Source organism: Akebia trifoliata, chromosome 16 (assembly GCF_017979445.1).
Source record: "Akebia trifoliata isolate Shusen 1 chromosome 16, ASM1797944v1, whole genome shotgun sequence".
NCBI lineage: Eukaryota > Viridiplantae > Streptophyta > Magnoliopsida > Ranunculales > Lardizabalaceae > Akebia > Akebia trifoliata.
In genome coordinates, this window is record NC_141390.1 from 28,574,768 (window position 1) to 28,594,374 (window position 19,607).

At 34.1% G+C, this 19,607-nt stretch overlaps 3 protein-coding genes across 5 annotated transcripts; 2 read left to right on the forward strand and 1 right to left on the reverse strand.

Moving 5' to 3' along the window:
* The first annotated feature begins 1,688 nt into the window (after window positions 1-1,688).
* Window positions 1,689-11,908, forward strand: ABP1 (endoplasmic reticulum auxin binding protein 1). Of its 2 annotated transcripts, none has more exons than XM_086427375.1 (7): window positions 1,689-1,871; window positions 3,134-3,240; window positions 3,883-4,086; window positions 5,626-5,693; window positions 6,088-8,434; window positions 9,928-9,974; window positions 11,092-11,908. In XM_086427375.1, exons 1-5 carry the CDS (start codon window positions 1,790-1,792, stop codon window positions 6,188-6,190), a joined length of 564 nt encoding a protein of 187 aa, XP_086283501.1. In that variant the 5' UTR covers window positions 1,689-1,789; the 3' UTR covers window positions 6,191-8,434; window positions 9,928-9,974; window positions 11,092-11,908. The 2 variants fall into 2 exon arrangements, with proteins under 2 accessions (XP_086283501.1, XP_086283499.1); XM_086427373.1 differs by having other exon boundaries at window positions 9,951-9,974.
* Window positions 8,233-11,408, forward strand: LOC147383285 (uncharacterized). The gene is made up of 3 exons (XM_086427291.1): window positions 8,233-8,434; window positions 9,951-9,974; window positions 11,092-11,408. The coding sequence occupies exons 1-3, from the start codon at window positions 8,233-8,235 to the stop codon at window positions 11,406-11,408; spliced, it is 543 nt and encodes a 180-aa protein (XP_086283417.1).
* Window positions 11,909-12,314: 406 nt separating the features above from the next.
* On the reverse strand, window positions 12,315-17,395 carry RRP4 (ribosomal RNA processing 4). 2 transcript variants are annotated; one of them, XM_086427371.1, is made up of 7 exons: window positions 17,161-17,395; window positions 16,908-17,009; window positions 16,738-16,783; window positions 15,483-15,572; window positions 14,119-14,184; window positions 13,623-13,691; window positions 12,315-13,070 (listed from the first exon to the last, which is right to left on the reverse strand). In XM_086427371.1, exons 1-7 carry the CDS (start codon window positions 17,316-17,318, stop codon window positions 12,612-12,614), a joined length of 990 nt encoding a protein of 329 aa, XP_086283497.1. In that variant the 5' UTR covers window positions 17,319-17,395; the 3' UTR covers window positions 12,315-12,611. The 2 variants fall into 2 exon arrangements, with proteins under 2 accessions (XP_086283497.1, XP_086283498.1); XM_086427372.1 differs by lacking the exon at window positions 14,119-14,184.
* Between the last annotated feature and the right edge of the window lie 2,212 nt (window positions 17,396-19,607).

A 19,607-nucleotide genomic window follows, 5' to 3' on the forward strand; every position in this document is an offset into this window, starting at 1 on the left:
GGGATATACGATTGCATTTCCCCAAAAACAGTGTATCCTGAGGGAACCACATATCTCAAGCTGTACAAATCTATGGTACTTGTACTTGTCTACGTCATGAAGTTATTTGAGTATGCCATCTGGCGAGTCATATTATCAAGACTCATATGACAAATTATGCAGATTTTCTCAACATGGTGTAAGCATAGTCACAAAATTCCCTGATATTCTCTGAGCCAAGGACTAGCCAATTAAATTCATTGAATAAATATGGAATGTGATGTTTGTTGTTTGCCCTTAACATTTTGTTAATTTTATTTTTTTCAACATTCAAGTTTCAAGAATAATATAAGATTTTTTACGATGTTAAATGATCGATTTTGCGAAGAAACCCAAATAAATATGACAAACATTTTCTTGACTAACTGACAAATCTTGAGGTTTTTTTTGAAGGTGTATGAGTCTTAGTAAGGCCTCTTTTTCCTTACTAAGTTAGTTAGGCTAATCCAACTGAAACATCATTTGTGTATTTTCCAAAAAAATTCCCATTTACTTTCCTTAGATTAACTGAATTGAAATCAAGCGAATAATAATCAAATGCAAACGTGTTACAATAGGAGTAAGCATCATACATTAATGAAAAAGTCACAAAAATATTTGACATGATGGCATAGGGATACAAGATGTTTGCTATCATAGAAATACGTAGTGTCCAGGGCCTCCTTTCAAAAGGGGAGAGGTCTCAAGTTCAAACCCCCTTATTGGCCGCTCAAAAGGATCTATCCTTACTTATCTGGTATGTGTGATTTTGTGTAGTATTGCATGTAGATAGGAGATTTGGATAAGATATGAAGTTCTCATAGACCAATTGCCTCACCCTTGGTCGGGAGTACGGATTCACACACCAATCATAAAAATAACAAAAAAAAATTAAGAAATTATTTTAAAGAAGGGTGTTGTTAACATGTGCCCTAAGGGCACACGTTAAGAAGATCCATTAAATATATCTCCAATTTTTTTCACCACCTGAAATGGCTACAAAACAAAAAGTTCCTACCAAAAATACCCTTTATAGTTTATTTTCAAGGTGTGTTTGATGCATCTTTAACATGTGCCCTTAGGGCACATGTTTAAAAAAAAAAAAAAAAAACTAGTGTAATTAAAAAGAAAAACACAAAACAAAAGAGAAGAATAATGATTTTCTAACGTCCCCCTTTGACACACGTTCCTGACGTGGCATACGCTACTATCATAAATTCTTTTCCTTGGAATACACAATTGCACATATTCATGAGGATGTATAATTGTGTATCCCGAGGAAAAATCTATGATTCTAGCCCATACCACATCAAAGGAGCATGTGTTAGAGGGGGTGTCAGAAAATCACAATTCAAAAGAAAATTGGGTCATAATTTAAAAAGTAGGACAATCATATTTTAGGAAAGGGTTGTGATTTTTTGACTTCCCTCTAACAAACGTACCCATATGCTCCCTGATGTGGCATGGGTTAGAATCACATATCTTTTTTTCTCGGGATACACAATTATAATTCCATAAATATGAGCAATTATGCATCCCGAGGAAGAGATCTTTTAACACATTTCATGTCAGGGAGCGTATGTCAGAGGGGCGTCAGTAAATCGTTATTCGGTGAGAAATGTTGTAGGAAAAGTTTTTCCAAGACAAGACAAAAAAAATTTCTTTGGAGTAGAAAATGAAACCCCATACTCATTTTTCAGAGTTTATTTTCCCTTCAGTTTGAAGACGCCATCATACCTCGGAGACTCTCAAAGTAAGGTAATAGAGTGGGATGGGAGGACCTTCTTTCATGTTCTTTATCTTTCCTCTCCTCTTTACTGTTGCAGTCGAGGCTTCAATCTTCTCAACCAATGGTTCGATTCACATTCACTCCATTTTTTTTATATATATTTTTTTCCTTTTGACATAATCTTCCGTTTGGGTTGTCATTTTTATTTACTGGGTATCTCTGAAAAACTTGGAAATTTTCTCTACACATGAATTTAGTCTATTATTTTTATTTATTTTTAGTATTTGAGTTGAATTGTCTCTTAAATTTCAGTTTTATGATAATGGGTTTTGTGTAAATTTTGCATATATTGAATTGTTGTTAGGCTTAGGAAGAATTAATTGTTATAACTAATAGGATTTGATCTGTTCTTCTTTATGGTTTCTCCTAATCCTATCGAGTTTCATAAATGGGTTAATTTTGTTTATTTGTTTAAGAAATACAATTCCATGCGGATCGACAATTTTTTGGTATTTTAATGGTTTTTTTTTTCTTTTTAAATTGGGTGTATGGCTGTATGCTGTGACGTATTCTTACCAAATAAAAAAAATGGTAATGAAAAGAAACTAATGTGAAAAACAATTATCAATTTTGTTCTGTTATGTTGGTACCTTGTATTCTGTTGGTGTCATGGTTTCAAGTCTCATCTTGTTGATGGACAAGATCGAGTGGTCTCAGACGAGATAAATCATTTAACTTGGTTTACAATTATTTAGTCATATATATATGAAAATAATTATATAATTCTTTATAAAATAAGGTAGATTAGAAGATATTTTGTAATAAAGTCGTATTTTATTTATATAGTGTGTATTTTGTTTATCTCAGTTGAGATGCCATGTCTATTCGTCTAGTTCATGGATGATACCAAGTCATCTCTATCTCGGACAAGATTTGAAACCATGGTTGGTGCTGCTGGTGGTATTGTATGGGTAGAATGGATTGTACACCAGGAGTGGCATGACTTTTTCACAATTTCTTAACTCTTTTCCCATGGGAAATTTCATCTTTGTACGTACTATAAATTCATAGTAAACTTATTTTATGGTTTTTGAAAGAGATTTTCATTTTTATTGAGAGATTGTAACCCAGTTTTTCATAGAAATAGTGACAGGATGTCATCATTGCCCGTGGACATAAGCAATCTGGCTGAACCATGTATATTTTATGTTGGGTTCTTTTTTATCTTGATTTCAGGTTTTTATTGTTATCTTTGTTTCTCGCCCCAATTTTCTACATGTTCATTATGCTTTTGCTAAGCAATTTTGAAAGTAGACCATGCATTTGTTAATCAATTACACTTTCTATGTGGTAAAAGAACATGATTTCAATTTTTCTATGTTATAGGAATACCGTTAGTGAGGAATATTGGTGAGCTTCCACAGAGTAACTTTGGGAGAGGAGGACTGTCTCATATTACTGTTGCTGGTTCAGTTTTGCATGGGATGAAAGAGGTATACTCTTAAGCCCTTGTTAATTTGTATTGTTTATCTAGATCATTAGGTTCATATTTTAAAGCCGACACCAAATCTTTGGGATGATTAGGTTCATATTTTACTTGCTCCTTTGAACATTAAAACATATTAGGAGCAAATGAGTGGTAATATTTATGATGTCACTTATCAATAACATCTTAAATGTGCCAACTATCAAGGATTCTCTTCTTTTCTTGTATTATTCTTTATCCACCTTTGCCTTTTCAAGTATAGTGTTATTTGAAGTTAGATGACTCTGGAAGTTGATTAGAATTTATATGTTTGACCAAGTTCTAGATGTTTTTTTTTTTTTTTAAAGAAAATTATTTTATCTCATTATCTGGGTATAATCCCTTTGTGAAAATAACTACATTTTAGTAAATTGAGGCTCACTTTAGAAAGGTGAAAAGGCGAAATTCATTTACTAATGGAGTCATTTTCCCTGCTAAAAGCCATGCTGTCTGAACCAAGATAGAGAGCAATTATGTTAGCAAATAGCCACAATGAACTATTTTATTTGTTGCAATTTCATTTATGCATGGTTTAAGTGTTTTTTTTTTCCATTTGGGATGTCTGTTAAGTTATTACCTTCTTAGAATAGTTCCTTTATTTGCATTTCAGGTTGAGATATGGCTTCAGACGTTTGCTCCAGGATCACATACACCAATCCATAGGCACTCTTGTGAAGAGGTGTTTATCGTTCTAAAGGGGAGTGGTACCCTTTTTCTTGCCTCAAGTTCGCATGTGAAATCCCCCGGAAAGCCACTTGAATATCCTATCTTTTCTAATAGCACATTTCATATCCCTGTGAATGATGTTCATCAGGTAAAATTTTTATAGAAAGATCTACACACTTTTTTTTTGGTTGAAAACTAAGTGGGTTAGTGGTTAGTAATTAGTAGGTGAAGTTGGGTTTTGAATCGTCGTTATAGTGTCCTCTATCATCTTTTGATTATTAACAAAAATTTTTACAATTGAGAAAGAACATACACTACTACAAGAAACTTAAAGGAACACATTGAGGAAGGAGAAAAAAAAAATTCTCAATACAAAAAAATTCCCATTTTATTATATCATCTTTAGCAAGTGAGTCCTTTACATATTTGTGTTTCCATGGATAATGGATATTATAGAAAGAGAGATCACCAACAACAATGTATGGCCACATACCTTTACCAAAGAGAGAGGAGTTTCTACATGATTAAATGATTGTTACCTCCTTCACAACGGATTGTTTTAGGAGAATCAACAACCTTAGTCAATTCACTCAAAGGCACATGCCAGAAAGTTGTAAATACATGAATATTCTAATTAGGTTTGACATTGTTATGATCTAGAAATATGATTCACCTCTCCACCATTGATGTTCACAATACCTCGTAGACCAGCCGGACGTGGATTACCAAATGAGTTACCATCAAACCTCAACTAGTGAATCCCAATGGCAAGGGTTTTCAATGTTCTGTCAGCCTCAATGATTGCACAAGAAGCCATCCTTTCTTTGCAAATTCTAAGCCATATGAATGAAATACTTAAGAAATGAAGGCCAGGGAATGGTACATCTCTTAATGCTTTTCTAGGGTGTACCATCAAACATCTTTAACTGTTTAGCCAGTTTGTACCTTGAGAAACTGCTACAGCCCATGTCATGGAAGGAGTGGCATCTGATAAACATACGTTGAAGATGGTTTCTTGTAGGAATATTATTAGAGATAGAAGCACAACAAAAAGTATGCACCCTAGGAGGTGAACTCTCAAAAGAAGTTTCAAGTCCAAGGCCATTCATAGAGAAGAAATCCGACCTTCCCACTTCCATGCCACTCTTTGGGACATCCTCTCAACTTTTGGGGCCTTATAAGTTAAAACCCTTCCCCCCTTGCACACGCCTGCCTTAGAAAGGGTTGGACAAATCACAATTTAGGATAACATAAGTGTGGGTTTTGACTCTTGAGTCCTTCATATTCCGTATGTCCTTTTATCGATGATTTAGGCTGCCAGTGGAATCATCTTCTGCAAGCTAACGCCCTAACAGCTCAACCACTGTTTTCCATATTTACAACACTCTTTTTATTTTCTTTCTTTCTCTTTCCTTTTTTTTTCCACCTAAGAAAATGATTTTTTTTTTTCTCGATTTGCAATCATAGTTTAATTGAACGGGAGTTCATGTTGAATGGGTATACCTGAAACTTTCATGATTTTTTGAAACTTTCTTCTAAAAATATTTGATGAGCCATTTGTTATTTTTTCCCTAGATCTTTAGTCTATTAGGTTAACCGGAGATTTTTCTTCTTCTTCGTTTTTATTTTTATTTTTTGAAGATTACCCAGATTTATATTTCTTGGTTGTTAACTTCAATCATTGCAGGTCTGGAATACAAATGAAGACGAGGACTTGCAGGTTCTAGTTGTAATATCTCGTCCACCAGTCAAAGTGTTAGTAATCTCCATACTTCCATTACCTTACATGTTCTATTTTTACAGTAAATTTCTGTGGTGCATTAAATTTAGTAGGGTATTGATTATGATCTTCATCATTTGATTCCCGACACTTTTCATCACAACTTATAAACCTCTCAAATTTAAGACCTGTTTCTTTTTCTATTTGTCATTTTTTTTACTAGTGTGTCCAGTTTACATAACATAGAGTCCTGAATTTGTAGAATCCGACACGGGCACTTCTCTCTTTAGTGGGTTGGTACCTATTTGTGGTGCTTGATGATATTAAAATTCCTCATGTTGCATAGCCTTACATCTCCGGTGTTTGGAGAATAAAGAATCACTTTTATTGCGTTACTGATAAAAAAGTTGATAACGTCTCGATCTTCAGGTTTGTATACGAGGACTGGTCCATGCCACACACTGCAGCCAAATTGAAGTTCCCCTACTATTGGGATGAAGAGGGCTTTAATTCACCCAAAGATGAGTTGTGATTTCTATTCTGCATCACCTGATGGCTGTAGTTGTCCAATCACCCATTTGGGCCTCTTTAGATTTGGGATAAACCAATGTTACAATGAGAAAGAAATACAAAAAGAACTTTTGGATCACAATTTACATAATTGAGAAATGGGGTTTTGTACTAAAAAAACAATGTACAAATGCAAAGGGTGCATATAAAATTTTTCATCTTGAAATTCTTGCTGGTGTGTATGATAGAATTTTTTACTTATTTATTTAAGATTATTATGAATAAATCATTTTTTTTTATTGTATAAACCATGTTTTTCTTAGTATCATTCAACAACTATATGGATATGCACGGTGTCTAAACGAGATGTCTTGGACGATATTTTGAAAATCTTGGCTGAGTTAGTAAAAGTTGGCCGAGTCAATTGGGATTTGATAGATTTTGATTTAACTAATTAATTTATTTTAGAATTTAAATATTTATTATATAAATAAAACATGATTTTATGACTAAACATCTTCTAACCTATCTTATTTTATAAAAAAAATTTATAATATTTTTAACTAACATATATGTAAAACTATAATAAATCGAGTAAAATGATTTGTCTTTTTGAGAAATCATTCATTCTTAGATGCCACGAAGGGGAAAGTGTTACAATTCCGAGGCCTTAATTTTTAGGTACCACTAATAGTCATAATTGTACTAAAATTTGGCGGGAAATATTCATGGTTTTAAAACTTGGTTTCGCATCTCGTCTCGTCCAAGCCCGATTATGAGTTGTCTTGGATGAGTTTTTCGATACGTTTGAAACATCTTGTGAGACAAATCTTAAAATTGAATGTGAGTCCTAAATCTCGGTCAAAAAATGATATGGTGAGTTGATCTCGTTCAACTCCAATATCGAGTTAAGTCGGGCGCGATATGTCTCGGTCTCAGACGAGTTTAAAAACCATGGAAATATTCTCTAACTTGGTTCGGAAAATGTTTTACTCCTTTTCTCATTCCCACCGACAAAAATTCCTTTAGAGAAAATCCATTTTTTTTTATTTTTATAGAAATTGATTTGGCCCACAAAATGTTCTCTCTGAAATAGTCTTGTTTGCCATGCAATAAGCATCAAAGTCGATAATCATCGATCTAAACCTTCAGATTAATGGATAATTTATCGTGATAGACAGTGCTAACAATCCCATCAATTAAGTAACTTCAAGATGTCCAACACAAGCTACATTGACTCAAAGGTTGGATCATTGATTAAATCAGATTGAGCTTTTCTATTGTGGACCTATCATTAAAATTTTCAAATAAATGGCCAGAAAACACCAATAAAAACTGAAATTTTGCCACGTGGTTGCAAAGGAGGTCAGGAGTAACGTTGCACCCAACTCCCGGGAGTAGGGACTTCAAATAGTCTTAAACTATATAAACAGACATATAGATCTGAAAAAGCTTCTTTAATGATCAAAAGTCATAAAAGACGAATATTTCGCCCCTTCAACTACTTCTCAGCAACTGTTCAACAAGTCCGAATCTCAGAAATTTCACAAATTTCAGTTTTTGGGATCTGGGTTTCTCTAATTTCTAGAAAAACGAAGGACAAATTGATTTGTTTTTGTTGGATTTTGAGCTTCACTTGCTTTAATGATTGATCACTAGTCTCTTCAACAGTTCAACAAGTCCCAATCTCAGAAATTTCACAAATTTCAGCTTTTTGGGATATGGGTTTCTCTAATTTCTAGAAAAACAAAGGGCACATTTATTTGTTTTTCTTGAATTTTGAGCTTAACTTGCTTTAATGATTGATAACCAGTCTTTTACTTTTTTGTCTGATACACCTGTATATGGAAAGAATAAGTGATGTCATGTTTGATTTGAAGTCATATTTTGGTTGTATGTGTTAACAGTATGGTTCAGATCTTTATATGGATTCTCACCAAATTGGGTTTTCATGTCCTTGATTATGCCTAGTTTCTTGTTTTTCTTGATATCTCCATAAAAGAAAAGTAGGGTTTTGTTTTTTCTTGAGTTTAGATTAGTGGGGATTGATTTGTTGTGGGTTAGATGGCTCATCATTCACACAACCAAGGATTTTGCACTCCCGGTGTTCTGAGATTGATTCTGTTTTTGGTGAGTGTTTGGTTGGTTTGTTATATTGTGGGACCTCCATTGTACTGGCGTTTAACAGGGAATTTAGCTGCTCAAGCTTCATGTCCTCCATGTATTTGTGACTGCTCTTCAGAGACCATCTTCTCCATACCATTAGGTATAATTTGACCTTTCTAACATGTTTAGTACTTCATAAATATGAACATAGCGATGATTTAGTATCTGGGTATCTCTTATTTTTATGAAATTCTTGAGTATTGGAGTGGGTTTGCTGGTTTAATTGTTTGTTTCTCTTTTTGTAGGTTGAGTGTTGGTTTATGCACCTATATGTGGTGCCATTGTTATAATCAATGACTTGTATTTTCAACTTTAAGATAGAAAAAAAAGAATAATGGCATTAAAAGATGAATTTTGCTCATCTAATCAGTGTTTTTTTTTTCTTTTTCTTTTTCCCCGTTTTTTTAAAAAATATATTACAGCTTAAATGAATAGGATGCTTCTGTGGAAGACTTTCCGAATGGACTTGATAGATCCCTTTGAGCCTTTGAGGATATTTTGGTGTTTTTAGTTTGTTTCTTAAATGGATATGGATGATTATGATGTTCTAGTGTGAAATTTGAACCACAAGATGCGTACAACAACAATTACACAATGTGGTGTTAGAGTTGATTAATACTCATCTTCTAAAAGTTTCCTCGTTTGTTTATACATTTTCAATATTCTTTTATCATGTTCTTCGTTTTGAAGTGAGGCCCGATAGGTACATCAGCAAGGTTTTAATTTTTTTCTAGACGTTTTGTAAATGCAATTGTGGTGTATAATCTAGTGCATGCTTGCATATTGGGATTGTTGGATGAAGTGGTTGCATTTTGTTGTTTCTGTTTGAATTCATTTGGGCAAACAAATTGTAACTTTCTTGCCATGTGAAATATCGACTAAAAAATCTTTCATAGATAAGTTAAATTGTCAACTTGGGAGGCATCGAAAAATGGTCTTTCAGGAGTGTTCTCGTTGCTTTCAGAAAACCCCCAACTTATGGTCTTGAAACATGGCTTGTCAAGTCCCAATTAACAAGTATGACATGGCAAAGTCTGTGATACCCAGGTCAAGAGTCAAACCAGACTCCATCTAACGTCAACACTAACCATGTTTGAACCCCATACTGTTTTCCTGAAACTACACTTGCATTTTGACAGCCATGAATAATAGGCTAGAAAGATAAAGATTCAGAGGAATCTTCTAAGAAAATGGGCCAAAGAGCATTCTTCGTTGATGTATTTTCTAGCGATCCAATGATCAGTTAGACTTATGATCCAAAGGGATTTTTTGCTGCCTCATGGATCTTATTCCTGTTTCACCTATTTTTCTACTGGAAATATTCTGCTAGTATTAGAGAGTAAAGTTTAGAATCACTATACTTTCATGTTTATAGAATCACTAATGTTTATCTTCCACTAAGTGCACCCTTAATAACAGCATTGTAGTATTGTTCGCAATTTAGTAGTACCGTGGTGGCCCTTGTACCATCCACTGTCAAGCTTTGTGATTGTCTTGTATATTTCATGGTTACCACTGTTTATTTGTCCTTTGTATTTCAGCTTTGTTTGTTAGATGCATTTTTAATTTTCTTTCCTTTAGTGCTAATATTAGATTAATGTGTATATTTATTGTAGGTTTGGTCAACAGCTCACTATCAGGTTAGTTCTTCTACTTCTTTCTCAATCATGTAATGTGATCTCAGTTGACCGAGACGATCACTTCCCTGACATGTGTACATATTCTACTGTTAAGTGGATTGTGGAAAGAAAACTGTGGTATCCACGCAATTTGTTTGCTACAAAATTGTAAAACATTAGAATTGTTCAAAAATGTTACATTAAAAGAAAAAGAATAATATATGTTAAGGTTGAAGAAAATTAAATAATGTAAAATGAAGTGTCATGATTGGGATGATAAGTGTATTTTAGTTTAAAAAATGTAATATGTTTGTGGTATCAAAGAAAAAATTGGATACATTAGTATTCACAAGGTTGAATTTGCAATCCTGAAACTTTTTTTTTTTTTTGATAAGTAAAGATTCATTAATAAAGAGCGAGGTCGAGGTGACCGTCCAGACGAAAACAAGTACAAAGGGGGCTATTCACTTGTAATGCAACAGACCCTCTCCCAGTTACCTACAAAATCTTCAAAGAAAACACCCCTGAATTCTCTAAAGACTTTTGATCAGAAAAATACAAAACCCAAAGTGGAAAGGATCGTATCTTTAGAGTCCCATCCTCTGCCTTCGAAAAGTACGTCTATTTCAGATGATGAAATTCATCATCTGAAACTTTTGTTTCAATGAGGAAGAAAATATGAAAAATCACTAACCGTAGGCCGAGATTCAATTCCTGAGTTTAGCCTCTTCACGTCATTATTTTCAGACTTGCTTCGACTTGTAGTTTTTTCCTTTGTTTTTAAACAATGATACGACTTTGAGACACCTTTTACCGCATTTAAGGTTTCACCTGAACCATCTTTAGAGTCCTGTTTTCTGAGGGGGTTCTTATTGTCTTTTCAAATGAAGATATGGATTTAAAAATATGGTTTGGATTATACTCAAACTCAGATCAGATTGTGAGTTCTCTAATAAAGAAAGTAAACTGTGAAACGCGAATTTAATGGCCGGGACACTATTGAGATTGAAATAGAATGCAAAGATGTAAATAAAAACCTGATAAGTGTGATTTTCATTTTCAGTTGGTTTTATACAATAAGGAATATTTTTTTCTTTTCTTCATGCAGTGTAATCTTGCATCATTTTTCTTTGTGTAGATTGTGGCAAACATGATCCTGACATGAATGAAGAAATGGAAAAGGGCATTATAAATTTACTTTCGGAGGAACTAAATTTACAAAGAAATGTAACCAACGATAACATGGAGCACACAAAGGCATCTATACTAGAAGCAAGGAAGACCTCTTCTCAGTACCAAAAAGAAGCAGAAAAATGCAATGCAGGAGTGGAAACGTGTGAAGAAGCAAGAGAGAAAGCTGAAGCAGCACTCATAGCCGAGCGTAAGCTGTCAGTAATATGGGAAAAACGGGCTCGTGAACATGGATGGGAGGATCGCAGAAGAACCTATTCGTGAGCAAGGAGTTGTTAGTTTCTGCTTTAATTTTCGACTATTCTTGAAGGCTGCAGTGTGCATGTCAAGGCCTAGTAATCTACTTCTCTCTGTATATGAAGCATCATAATTTTACTTTTTATTTCTTTGAGGAATGAAATGCATTCATCAATTGAACTTGTTTTAGCCACTTTAATAGGCCAACTTCTCCCATTCAGTCCACGGTTATTTTTAGTTGTTAACCTCTTAACAATAAGATTAGAGGCGTGTTTGCACCCACCTAATTGCTCGTTTCACCCACTATCCCCTACCGAATCTGATTCGGTCTCCTCCTTCCCTCATTTGTCTTTCCCTCTTTCTCATTCTTATTTTTCTTTGAACCTAGTAAGTTTTAACTAAGGTTTCAACTAAGGTTTCGAGGTACAAGAAGCTATACCCTTTAGAACTTGCAAAATAGGTTTGCAATGATTGTAAAAACCTCAACACCTAATCTAATAGTTGTTAGAAAATCTCAGGAACGGAAATATATATATATATATATTCAAACGAAACTTCATTCAGTAGGCCAATACAAAATTTGCCAAGATAGATTTAATAAGAACCTATTAAATCTACCTAAAATGATTCAATAGATTGCTACATTGTTCCAATTGGTAGGTTCCTATCGAACAAAAAATCAATTTTTTCTTAAGTCGATGTGATGAGTAATTTAACTATATATTAGAAAATTAGAGTTCGCCCCATGTTGTAGGCACGAAAATCCTCTTTTGGGATTGAGGGGGGTAGAAGTGAAAAAAGAGTTGAGGGTATTATTATTATTATTATTATTTTTAAATTAAAGGGGTAAAAGATGAAAAAGAGTTAAAAATAAAATATAGTAATATTAGAGGGGTGAAATAGAGCAATAAAATGGATCCACAAAAATTGAAGTTTAACGCGAACATTGGTGGAACCTACAGTTATATTTTATTACATAGATAGCATTTGGGTGGGTGAGATGAGTTAAAAAAAATAAAAGTAACATGGGTGCAAATAGTCCAACCCATAAGATCATCTGAAGAAAATGCCTTCACAAGTTTACAAAATTATCTTTTCCAGTAAACAACAAAAACAACTCCAAATTGTGCTCAGTTTCCTCAAAATTTCTTCAACAGTAACCAAAGTAAAAAAAATTAATTAAAACATCATCTAGGTTAGCAAGCCAAAAAGCAACAATCCTGCTAGAAATCACCCTTTCTTCTTAACAGCCGACCTTTGTCTTTCAACCTCTCTCTCTGCAGTTTGAACGTAAAACTCGGCTCCAAGCATTTCATGTATGTCAAGATTCAGATAGGCGCTAACGTCAACTGTTTCCATGATAACTTCAACAGCCAGATTGAAACCCAAACTAGATAAGACCCTGACTGCATTTGCAATCCTACATATGTTCTGCCTTGTATCTAGTGGAGTGTAACTCTTTTCTTGTTCTCCAAGACTCATAGACCGTCTATTCGATTTGCTGTTCTGTTGTTCTGATTTCTCTTGATCTTCTACCATATCATCTCTAACTTCAACGTGTTCACCAACCCACACGAATCCATTACATCCGAGAATCAAGTCGACGCCATACTGTTCGAGGTGGTGGAAATGTTGTTTCCGTCGCTTCACTAAATAAGGAGGAATTGTAAGCAATTGACCTCTCTCGAGCTGCATCGACCAATAAGAACACGTTATCATAAATCATAATAATAATTGCTAGTATGGTTCATGACCTGAATACCAAACTATGAAACACAAAAAAATCTAGTTATTGAAACTAAACAAGGGGTTCTCTCTATTTTTCCTAGGTTCTTTCTATTTTTACTATATTATTAATGTAATGTTCTATTTGAAGAAAAAAGTCTTGTCCCAAAGATAAGTGATCAGCTAAACGAATCGTGTTCCTCCAAAAGGTTTTAAATATCGTATTGATTGAATGTTTCAATTAATGAAAAACTGATACGGTATCGGCCGATACATTCCTGAAATATTCAATGTTTCATATCGGTCTCGGACAATACCAATAAAGCATAAGCAGAAGCGTAGAAGTGCTCTTGCATGGTTTAAACTTGGATGTAGGGATGGAGGCATTGACTACTAGGTCGTTTCTATTATTCAAAATCAGAATGGAACTAATGTTTGAAGAAAATGTATTTATACTCAAATCAGAATAATGTTTGCATACATGTAAGAAATTTTGTAAAATATTAAATAAGATACCTTTCCATATTTCTGACTTCTTGCTTGAAGGTGTAGACTCCCATCATGCTGGAAACCACGGACTTCAGCCTGAAAAAAAAAAAAGATCGATAGAAGAAATGAATTGATTATTTGCCACACATAACTGTCATAAAATCAAACATTAGCCAATAATAAAAAGTCGGCAAGCACAATCATCCTAAAGATGTGTCAGAAAAAAATTAAAGGATCTTTCTTAAAAAAAGCAGAACCACCACCAAATCCGAAACCATATTCAATAGTACAAGGGGGCGTTGGAACCCAAACCAGATTCAGAACTATTACAACCAGTCCTGACTAGTGGCCAGATAAAACTCATCAGAAGATTTCAAAAAATTTCTTGTATGAAAGGTTTTGGACATCAAAACTTTTTCTTTCAGTAATAGGTCTATTGAATAAAGGCTCTGACCTGAAGCATAAGAAACACCCTCATACTCTTTCTGCATAGGAAATAATCACAAATGGTTAATGAACTTACACATACGACGTCATTTTCTTCAAAAATGCTGCGCATGTTGAGTTCATCAACAGCTGTTCGTCGTCTCTAGCAATTCAAAAAAATTTAATACGTAAATCAGGTAAGAGTTATCTGATATATTGCAAGTTAATCAGGAGAAAAAATCAACACCACTCAAACCCAATTTTCCAAGAGAGATCAACAAATATTCATGTACTAACCAAATGAAATAAAAATCTTATCGGGGACCGAATGAAATAGATTTTTATGAATTTTTTTTCTTCTTATTATAATAAAACACAATGAAAAAAAGTAGAATTTAGTTTAAGTTAAGCAACAAGAAATTATGAACAAATCCAACTGAATAACAACAGATTTCTCAAAAGCAAATTGTGCATAACCATTGTTACCTGAAGCAGGATCATTCACAAAGCTGCCGAAGAGATGGCATCTATTTAAGAAAGACATAGTAGGCACGCACGCAGGCACGTACACAGGCAGGCAGGCACACATGCACACCCATTTTTCACTTTAATTGAAATTAGTTCTCGAGTGTACTCTAGTTTGACACATTATCTTCCGGTTAAGTCACTTAAGGCAACATTAATGAGAGACCGGGAACGCATTGAAGTGTCCTTAACTTGTAAGATTTCTCACTCATAGCATGCTCCTTGAACTGTCCAAACTCAAAATCTTTTTGTTTGGATTGTCAAAGCTGGACTAAAGCTTTAACCATTGGCTACAAAACATTGAATTCTTTTTTTCCTTCTGACAAGTATAGAATAAATTTTATTAAAAGGAGCTGAGATGACCCACTATAAACTACAGAAACAGAAAACAACAAAGAGGGAGCATTCTACTAGGCCCCACAAACACTATCTCTAAGAATCAAAGATTCTACGACATCATCTCCCTAGAAGATCCTCAAACATCAGTTTGCTGGCTTGTGAAGCTCATCAAAAGCTTGTAGAATTGTCACAGTTGGCTTCCGGTAAACTTGCTTCACACATTACTCCTTAAATAGTTGAGAAACACATGAAGATTGAAAAGTTGGTAACTTATAACCTGCTCCTTTGCCACTATATTGTCAAATCTGGTCTCAACCAATCAGAGTACACAAAAATGAAAGTGCAACCATATGATCATCATTCCATGTATATTGGGGATTCTATATATAAATAGCAAATCTCTTTAGCAATAAAATATCAACTTGTTACAATTAAAACAATACAAAATATTGTATCCACTAGTTATAGTTTCCAGTTTCAACAAAAAGGAAAAAAAGCCATGCACCATACAACAATGTTATCAACAAAAATCCATGCACTATACAACATAACGGTATCACTATTTATGCATTTTAAAAATAATAAAGATTTTCATACCTGGATACCATCAGGCAAATTCATTGAGGAAAGCATCAATACTGCATCTTGACTAAAGTTTATCTCTATTCTCCAACGCTTTGGGGCAATCTATAAGATAAGTTGAGACATGAGTCAATTAAAAAAATAGAAGTAAACAAACATCAAAAACCTCCAATAAAGCTATTTAGATCAAGTTAGCCATCAGGTTAGTTCGCAGATTACTCAAATTCATTTTGTACTAAATCATGTTAAAACAGCATCAAATACCCTTTTCCAAGAAAACATTCCGCATGTAAATGGACAATCTTAACTCATGAACACATGAACTTTTTTGTCATTATCAAGCAAAACATATCAAAAAATAAAATCCTATAATGGCCAATGAAACAAATGGGACCTCAAAAGAAATGTAGTGAATCACAGCTCAAAAAAGTTAGATAAAGGCAGACAAGTAAATAAAAAGCACAGACTCAAACTCATAAAAGAACCAATCTAGGATTGAATTTTTCCTCACCCCAAAGCATATCCTCACAACTTGGATATAAGGAAAAAAGTAATAGGTTGAGGTATTCCATCCAGTTTAAGACAACTCATTTGAGAAGAAATGTGTAAAATCTCATCAGCAACTTGGTAAGCTAGTAGAATGAGATAACAGAAACGTCGTGGAGAATTAAGTTTTAATTACTTAAATTATTATATGTTCTCTCTTTAGAAATCATATCCCATTTAAACAGAAAAATATTCAATGAAAACATCGTTATCCCTAAAAAAAAAGCTCCAAAAGAAAAGGAAACCAAGAGTTCTATTCATAACATCTAGAAGGGAATGATCCTTCCCATGAAAAACATGGCTATTCCTCTCATTCCAAATACCCCAATACAACAAAATGGGTCAAACTCCATAAAATCCTTGCTCTATAGTTTAAAACCAAAGAATGCCAACTTTAAAAAAGAAAGGCGTTTGAGGTCAGAAAACACCAAAACATGTGAAAGAGGAGAGCAAATGAGCTCAAACTTCAACAGTTCATAAACAAGTGATTGACAAACTCACCACTAACTTTATAAAGGGCACAACAATTCATAGAAGTGGCGCCCATAAGATAATGTTATCTAGAGTAAAAATGTTCTCCAAGCACCCAACCACCATACAAAAAAAGGCTACAAATTCTACTTCCCCAATTACTTGAACACTTAAACAAAACAAATAATACATTTCGGAGAAGTAACATTAGAAGACAAGCATTTCAAGAATCGGTTAATCATTTTGCGATTACCTCAATGACACGCCCCACGACTATATCCCCAATCTCTGGCTTGTACCTACAATCAATCACATTAGTAATAAATTTTGGTTCTACAAGTTCAAATGGGCACACAAGCGTACGAATCCTGCAACATAGATACAAAACTACAAAAAAGAAAATCTGGGTTTTGGGTTACCAACCTAGCTCTCAAAGTTCGAACATAAACAAGCTTGTTAACGCGTTCGACAACTCCACACAAAGTTGCCACCACTTCCCCATCAACCTCACAAGTTCCATGCCCCCTTTATTAAATACCAAAAAAAAAAAAAATAACAAATAACAAACAATAAGAAAATGAGATTACTGTACTGAAATCAAAGAATTCACAGATACAATTTGAAATTAAATAATAATAAAAAAAGATTGGGTTTTTTGAGAGGTTGGTAGTTTTACTTGAGGACTCCATCTTCGTGGTTAACAGGAATGGTATCTGCGATGGTGACAGAAGCAGTAGAGGAGTTGGCTTTGAAGGACAAGTCTTGAAGTTGTTGCAAAGCTCTCTGTAGTCGGATCTTCTGTGTTTGATTCAACGAAACCTGCAACTCTCTCATCTCTTTCTCTCTGTGTTTGATTCTATGATACCTGCAACTCTCTCTCTCTCTCTGAGTAAGGGTTTAAACGAACTACGGTTTACGAAGAGAAAGTGAGAAACCTCTCCTGAATAATAAATAGGGTATTTCAGAAATACCTCCTTGTAAAATTGGTGATATTAGGTTTATCCCCTTGTAATATGCAAGATTAGGTTTACCCTTTGACCATGAGTCAATCTTGTTTTTTCTTTGACGATTTAACAGTGAAATTTTGATATTTTCCAAATTCTTGATATCACCAATTTTACAGGGGAGTGTTTCTAAAATACCCTTAGAAATGTAAAAAAGGGTGATTTAAACGTACCTCTGAATAATTGAGAATTCTCATGAGTTTTCAAACCAATGACATACCCCTTGACCTTTGTCTTCTTTGAAATAACTTAAATACCCTCATCTTAGCAACAAACCCTAGACTTTTTATCCCCAAATTTCGTAATTTTGAACTTGTAAAAAAATTTAAACCCATTGTTGAACCTGAATATTTTATCTTTAACTTTCAAATCTTAAGAATAAGATAGGATTTTTGGTAAAAAAATATTTATGGGTATTCTAAAAATAAAAAATAAATGAGATGGGACAAGGTTGAAGATGGATTGAAGAATTCATGATCAAGGGATCAACGGTAATTCGTCATAGAAAGATATTTTCCCCATTAAAGTAGTAAGGAAAGTTTCTTGACCACCCATCCATGAGGTATCTAAAAACATGATTAGATGTCATGAAAATGTAAAGCACAAAATCTTAAGAACTTAGAAAATAAAAATAAGTTATTTTTTATCCTTAGATTTTAATTTTAAATTTGGAGTTTAGTGGCTATCTATTTTCAAAGTCTTCAATCAAACAAAAAAAACCACTATTAAGTTTTTTTTTTTTTTTAATTTGATCTACATTGTGAACTCTAAAGGGTTGAGGTATTAATTAGCCAACATGACAGTCCACATAATCCATGACCCTTGCTATAAAGGTTAAAGAGCTTTAAGATGACATATTTCTCGAGAGAAAATCAAGAATTTAGACCATTTGTTGGTGATGAAGGCATTTAGGTCATTTTATTTGGTTTCCGGGGAAGACCAATGTTAAGGGGCATGCCGTCAGTTTGAAAACATGGGGGTATGACAATTATTTATCAAAATGTAGAACAATATGTCTAAATCACCCGAAACAAAAATATACATGAGTGGCTACACAAAAGCGAGGCGGGGTCAACTCGGTGAACCACGCATATGTATAGATCAACAGATAACCCATTGAGACCAATTATAGGTTTTATAGGTCTACCAAAATGGACATCATGATCATGATCAAAATCTTATCCCAAAATTTTTGGGTTGACTGAAAGAATTCTGTCATGTATTCTAATCTAGTCAATTATGTCCATGAAAGTCACATCTTCTGTTAATTCAAATGTGTTTAACATGATATTAGAGTTCCAAATTTGTGTGTGATTTATATAAACTTATGTACTAAGCTATGGCTCAATAGCAATTTCAGATCTAATAAGTGGTGAGTGTCCATAGGTTGTGTTTGATGCCCAATATGAGCAATATTTTCTCGGGGTCACCTGTGAGGGTGCTCCTCACTTACCTGGTGCTTGTGATATGTGGGCATTGTAAGTGCCCAAGGGAGGGACCCATGTGTCTTGGCTCCGAGCCTGGTTCATCAGGTCCCCCTAGTCGGAAGTTAGTCCAGACACCCTGTTATTTAATATAAATAAATAAAATAAATGAACATTGCTTATTGTCTTTGAGTCATCCCTCTTTATCGGTTATAGGATTCGTCTTCCTTTATCAGGGCTTGGGTTTTGCAATGGAATTTCAACCCCTAATACACAAATATGTGCCAGCAGAGGACACATCGCCCACACAACTATATCCCTCCAAGCTAAACAAGCATGTAGCCATTATAGGACAAATATGTCGAAAGAAGAAAGAAAAAAGATTGTATAATATGTAATTACTTCAGTTATTTTCAGATTAAGTTCACTAATCACTTAGGAGATCACAAGTAGCATTCAGGTACTGGATTTACATTCAGTGATGCACTGATTACATTCGAAATTGAAACTAACTCTTATTTTAGGAACTTAGAACCACAGACTAAGACCCATTTTTAATAAGCAAGTTGGGACATAAAAGGGTCCCCGCAGAGCCACACTACTAGAACCATTGGTTCAACCACATGGATCTAAACTAAGGTGTCATTGGTTCGATTTCGGAACTATTCCTTAGAGCTTCTCTTGTGCGACGGATG

What these genes read in the sequence shown, in the direction of transcription:
- ABP1 (XM_086427375.1), top strand. Translation starts at nt 1,790, where the DNA reads ATGGGAGGACCTTCTTTCATGTTCTTTATCTTTCCTCTCCTCTTTACT. An exon ending in TTCAATCTTCTCAACCAATG is followed by an intron (nt 1,872 to 3,133) that starts GTTCGATTCACA and finishes TCTATGTTATAG; the next exon opens with GAATACCGTTAGTGAGGAAT. An exon ending in TTTTGCATGGGATGAAAGAG is followed by an intron (nt 3,241 to 3,882) that starts GTATACTCTTAA and finishes TTTGCATTTCAG; the next exon opens with GTTGAGATATGGCTTCAGAC.
- LOC147383285 (XM_086427291.1), top strand. Translation starts at nt 8,233, where the DNA reads ATGGCTCATCATTCACACAACCAAGGATTTTGCACTCCCGGTGTTCTG. An exon ending in CATCTTCTCCATACCATTAG is followed by an intron (nt 8,435 to 9,950) that starts GTATAATTTGAC and finishes TATTTATTGTAG; the next exon opens with GTTTGGTCAACAGCTCACTA. An exon ending in GGTCAACAGCTCACTATCAG is followed by an intron (nt 9,975 to 11,091) that starts GTTAGTTCTTCT and finishes TTCTTTGTGTAG; the next exon opens with ATTGTGGCAAACATGATCCT.
- RRP4 (XM_086427371.1), bottom strand. Translation starts at nt 17,318, where the DNA reads ATGAGAGAGTTGCAGGTTTCGTTGAATCAAACACAGAAGATCCGACTA. An exon ending in TCGTGGGGCGTGTCATTGAG is followed by an intron (nt 15,573 to 16,737) that starts GTAATCGCAAAA and finishes CTTATCTTATAG; the next exon opens with ATTGCCCCAAAGCGTTGGAG. An exon ending in AAGAAAATGACGTCGTATGT is followed by an intron (nt 13,692 to 14,118) that starts GTAAGTTCATTA and finishes TTTTTTTTTCAG; the next exon opens with GCTGAAGTCCGTGGTTTCCA.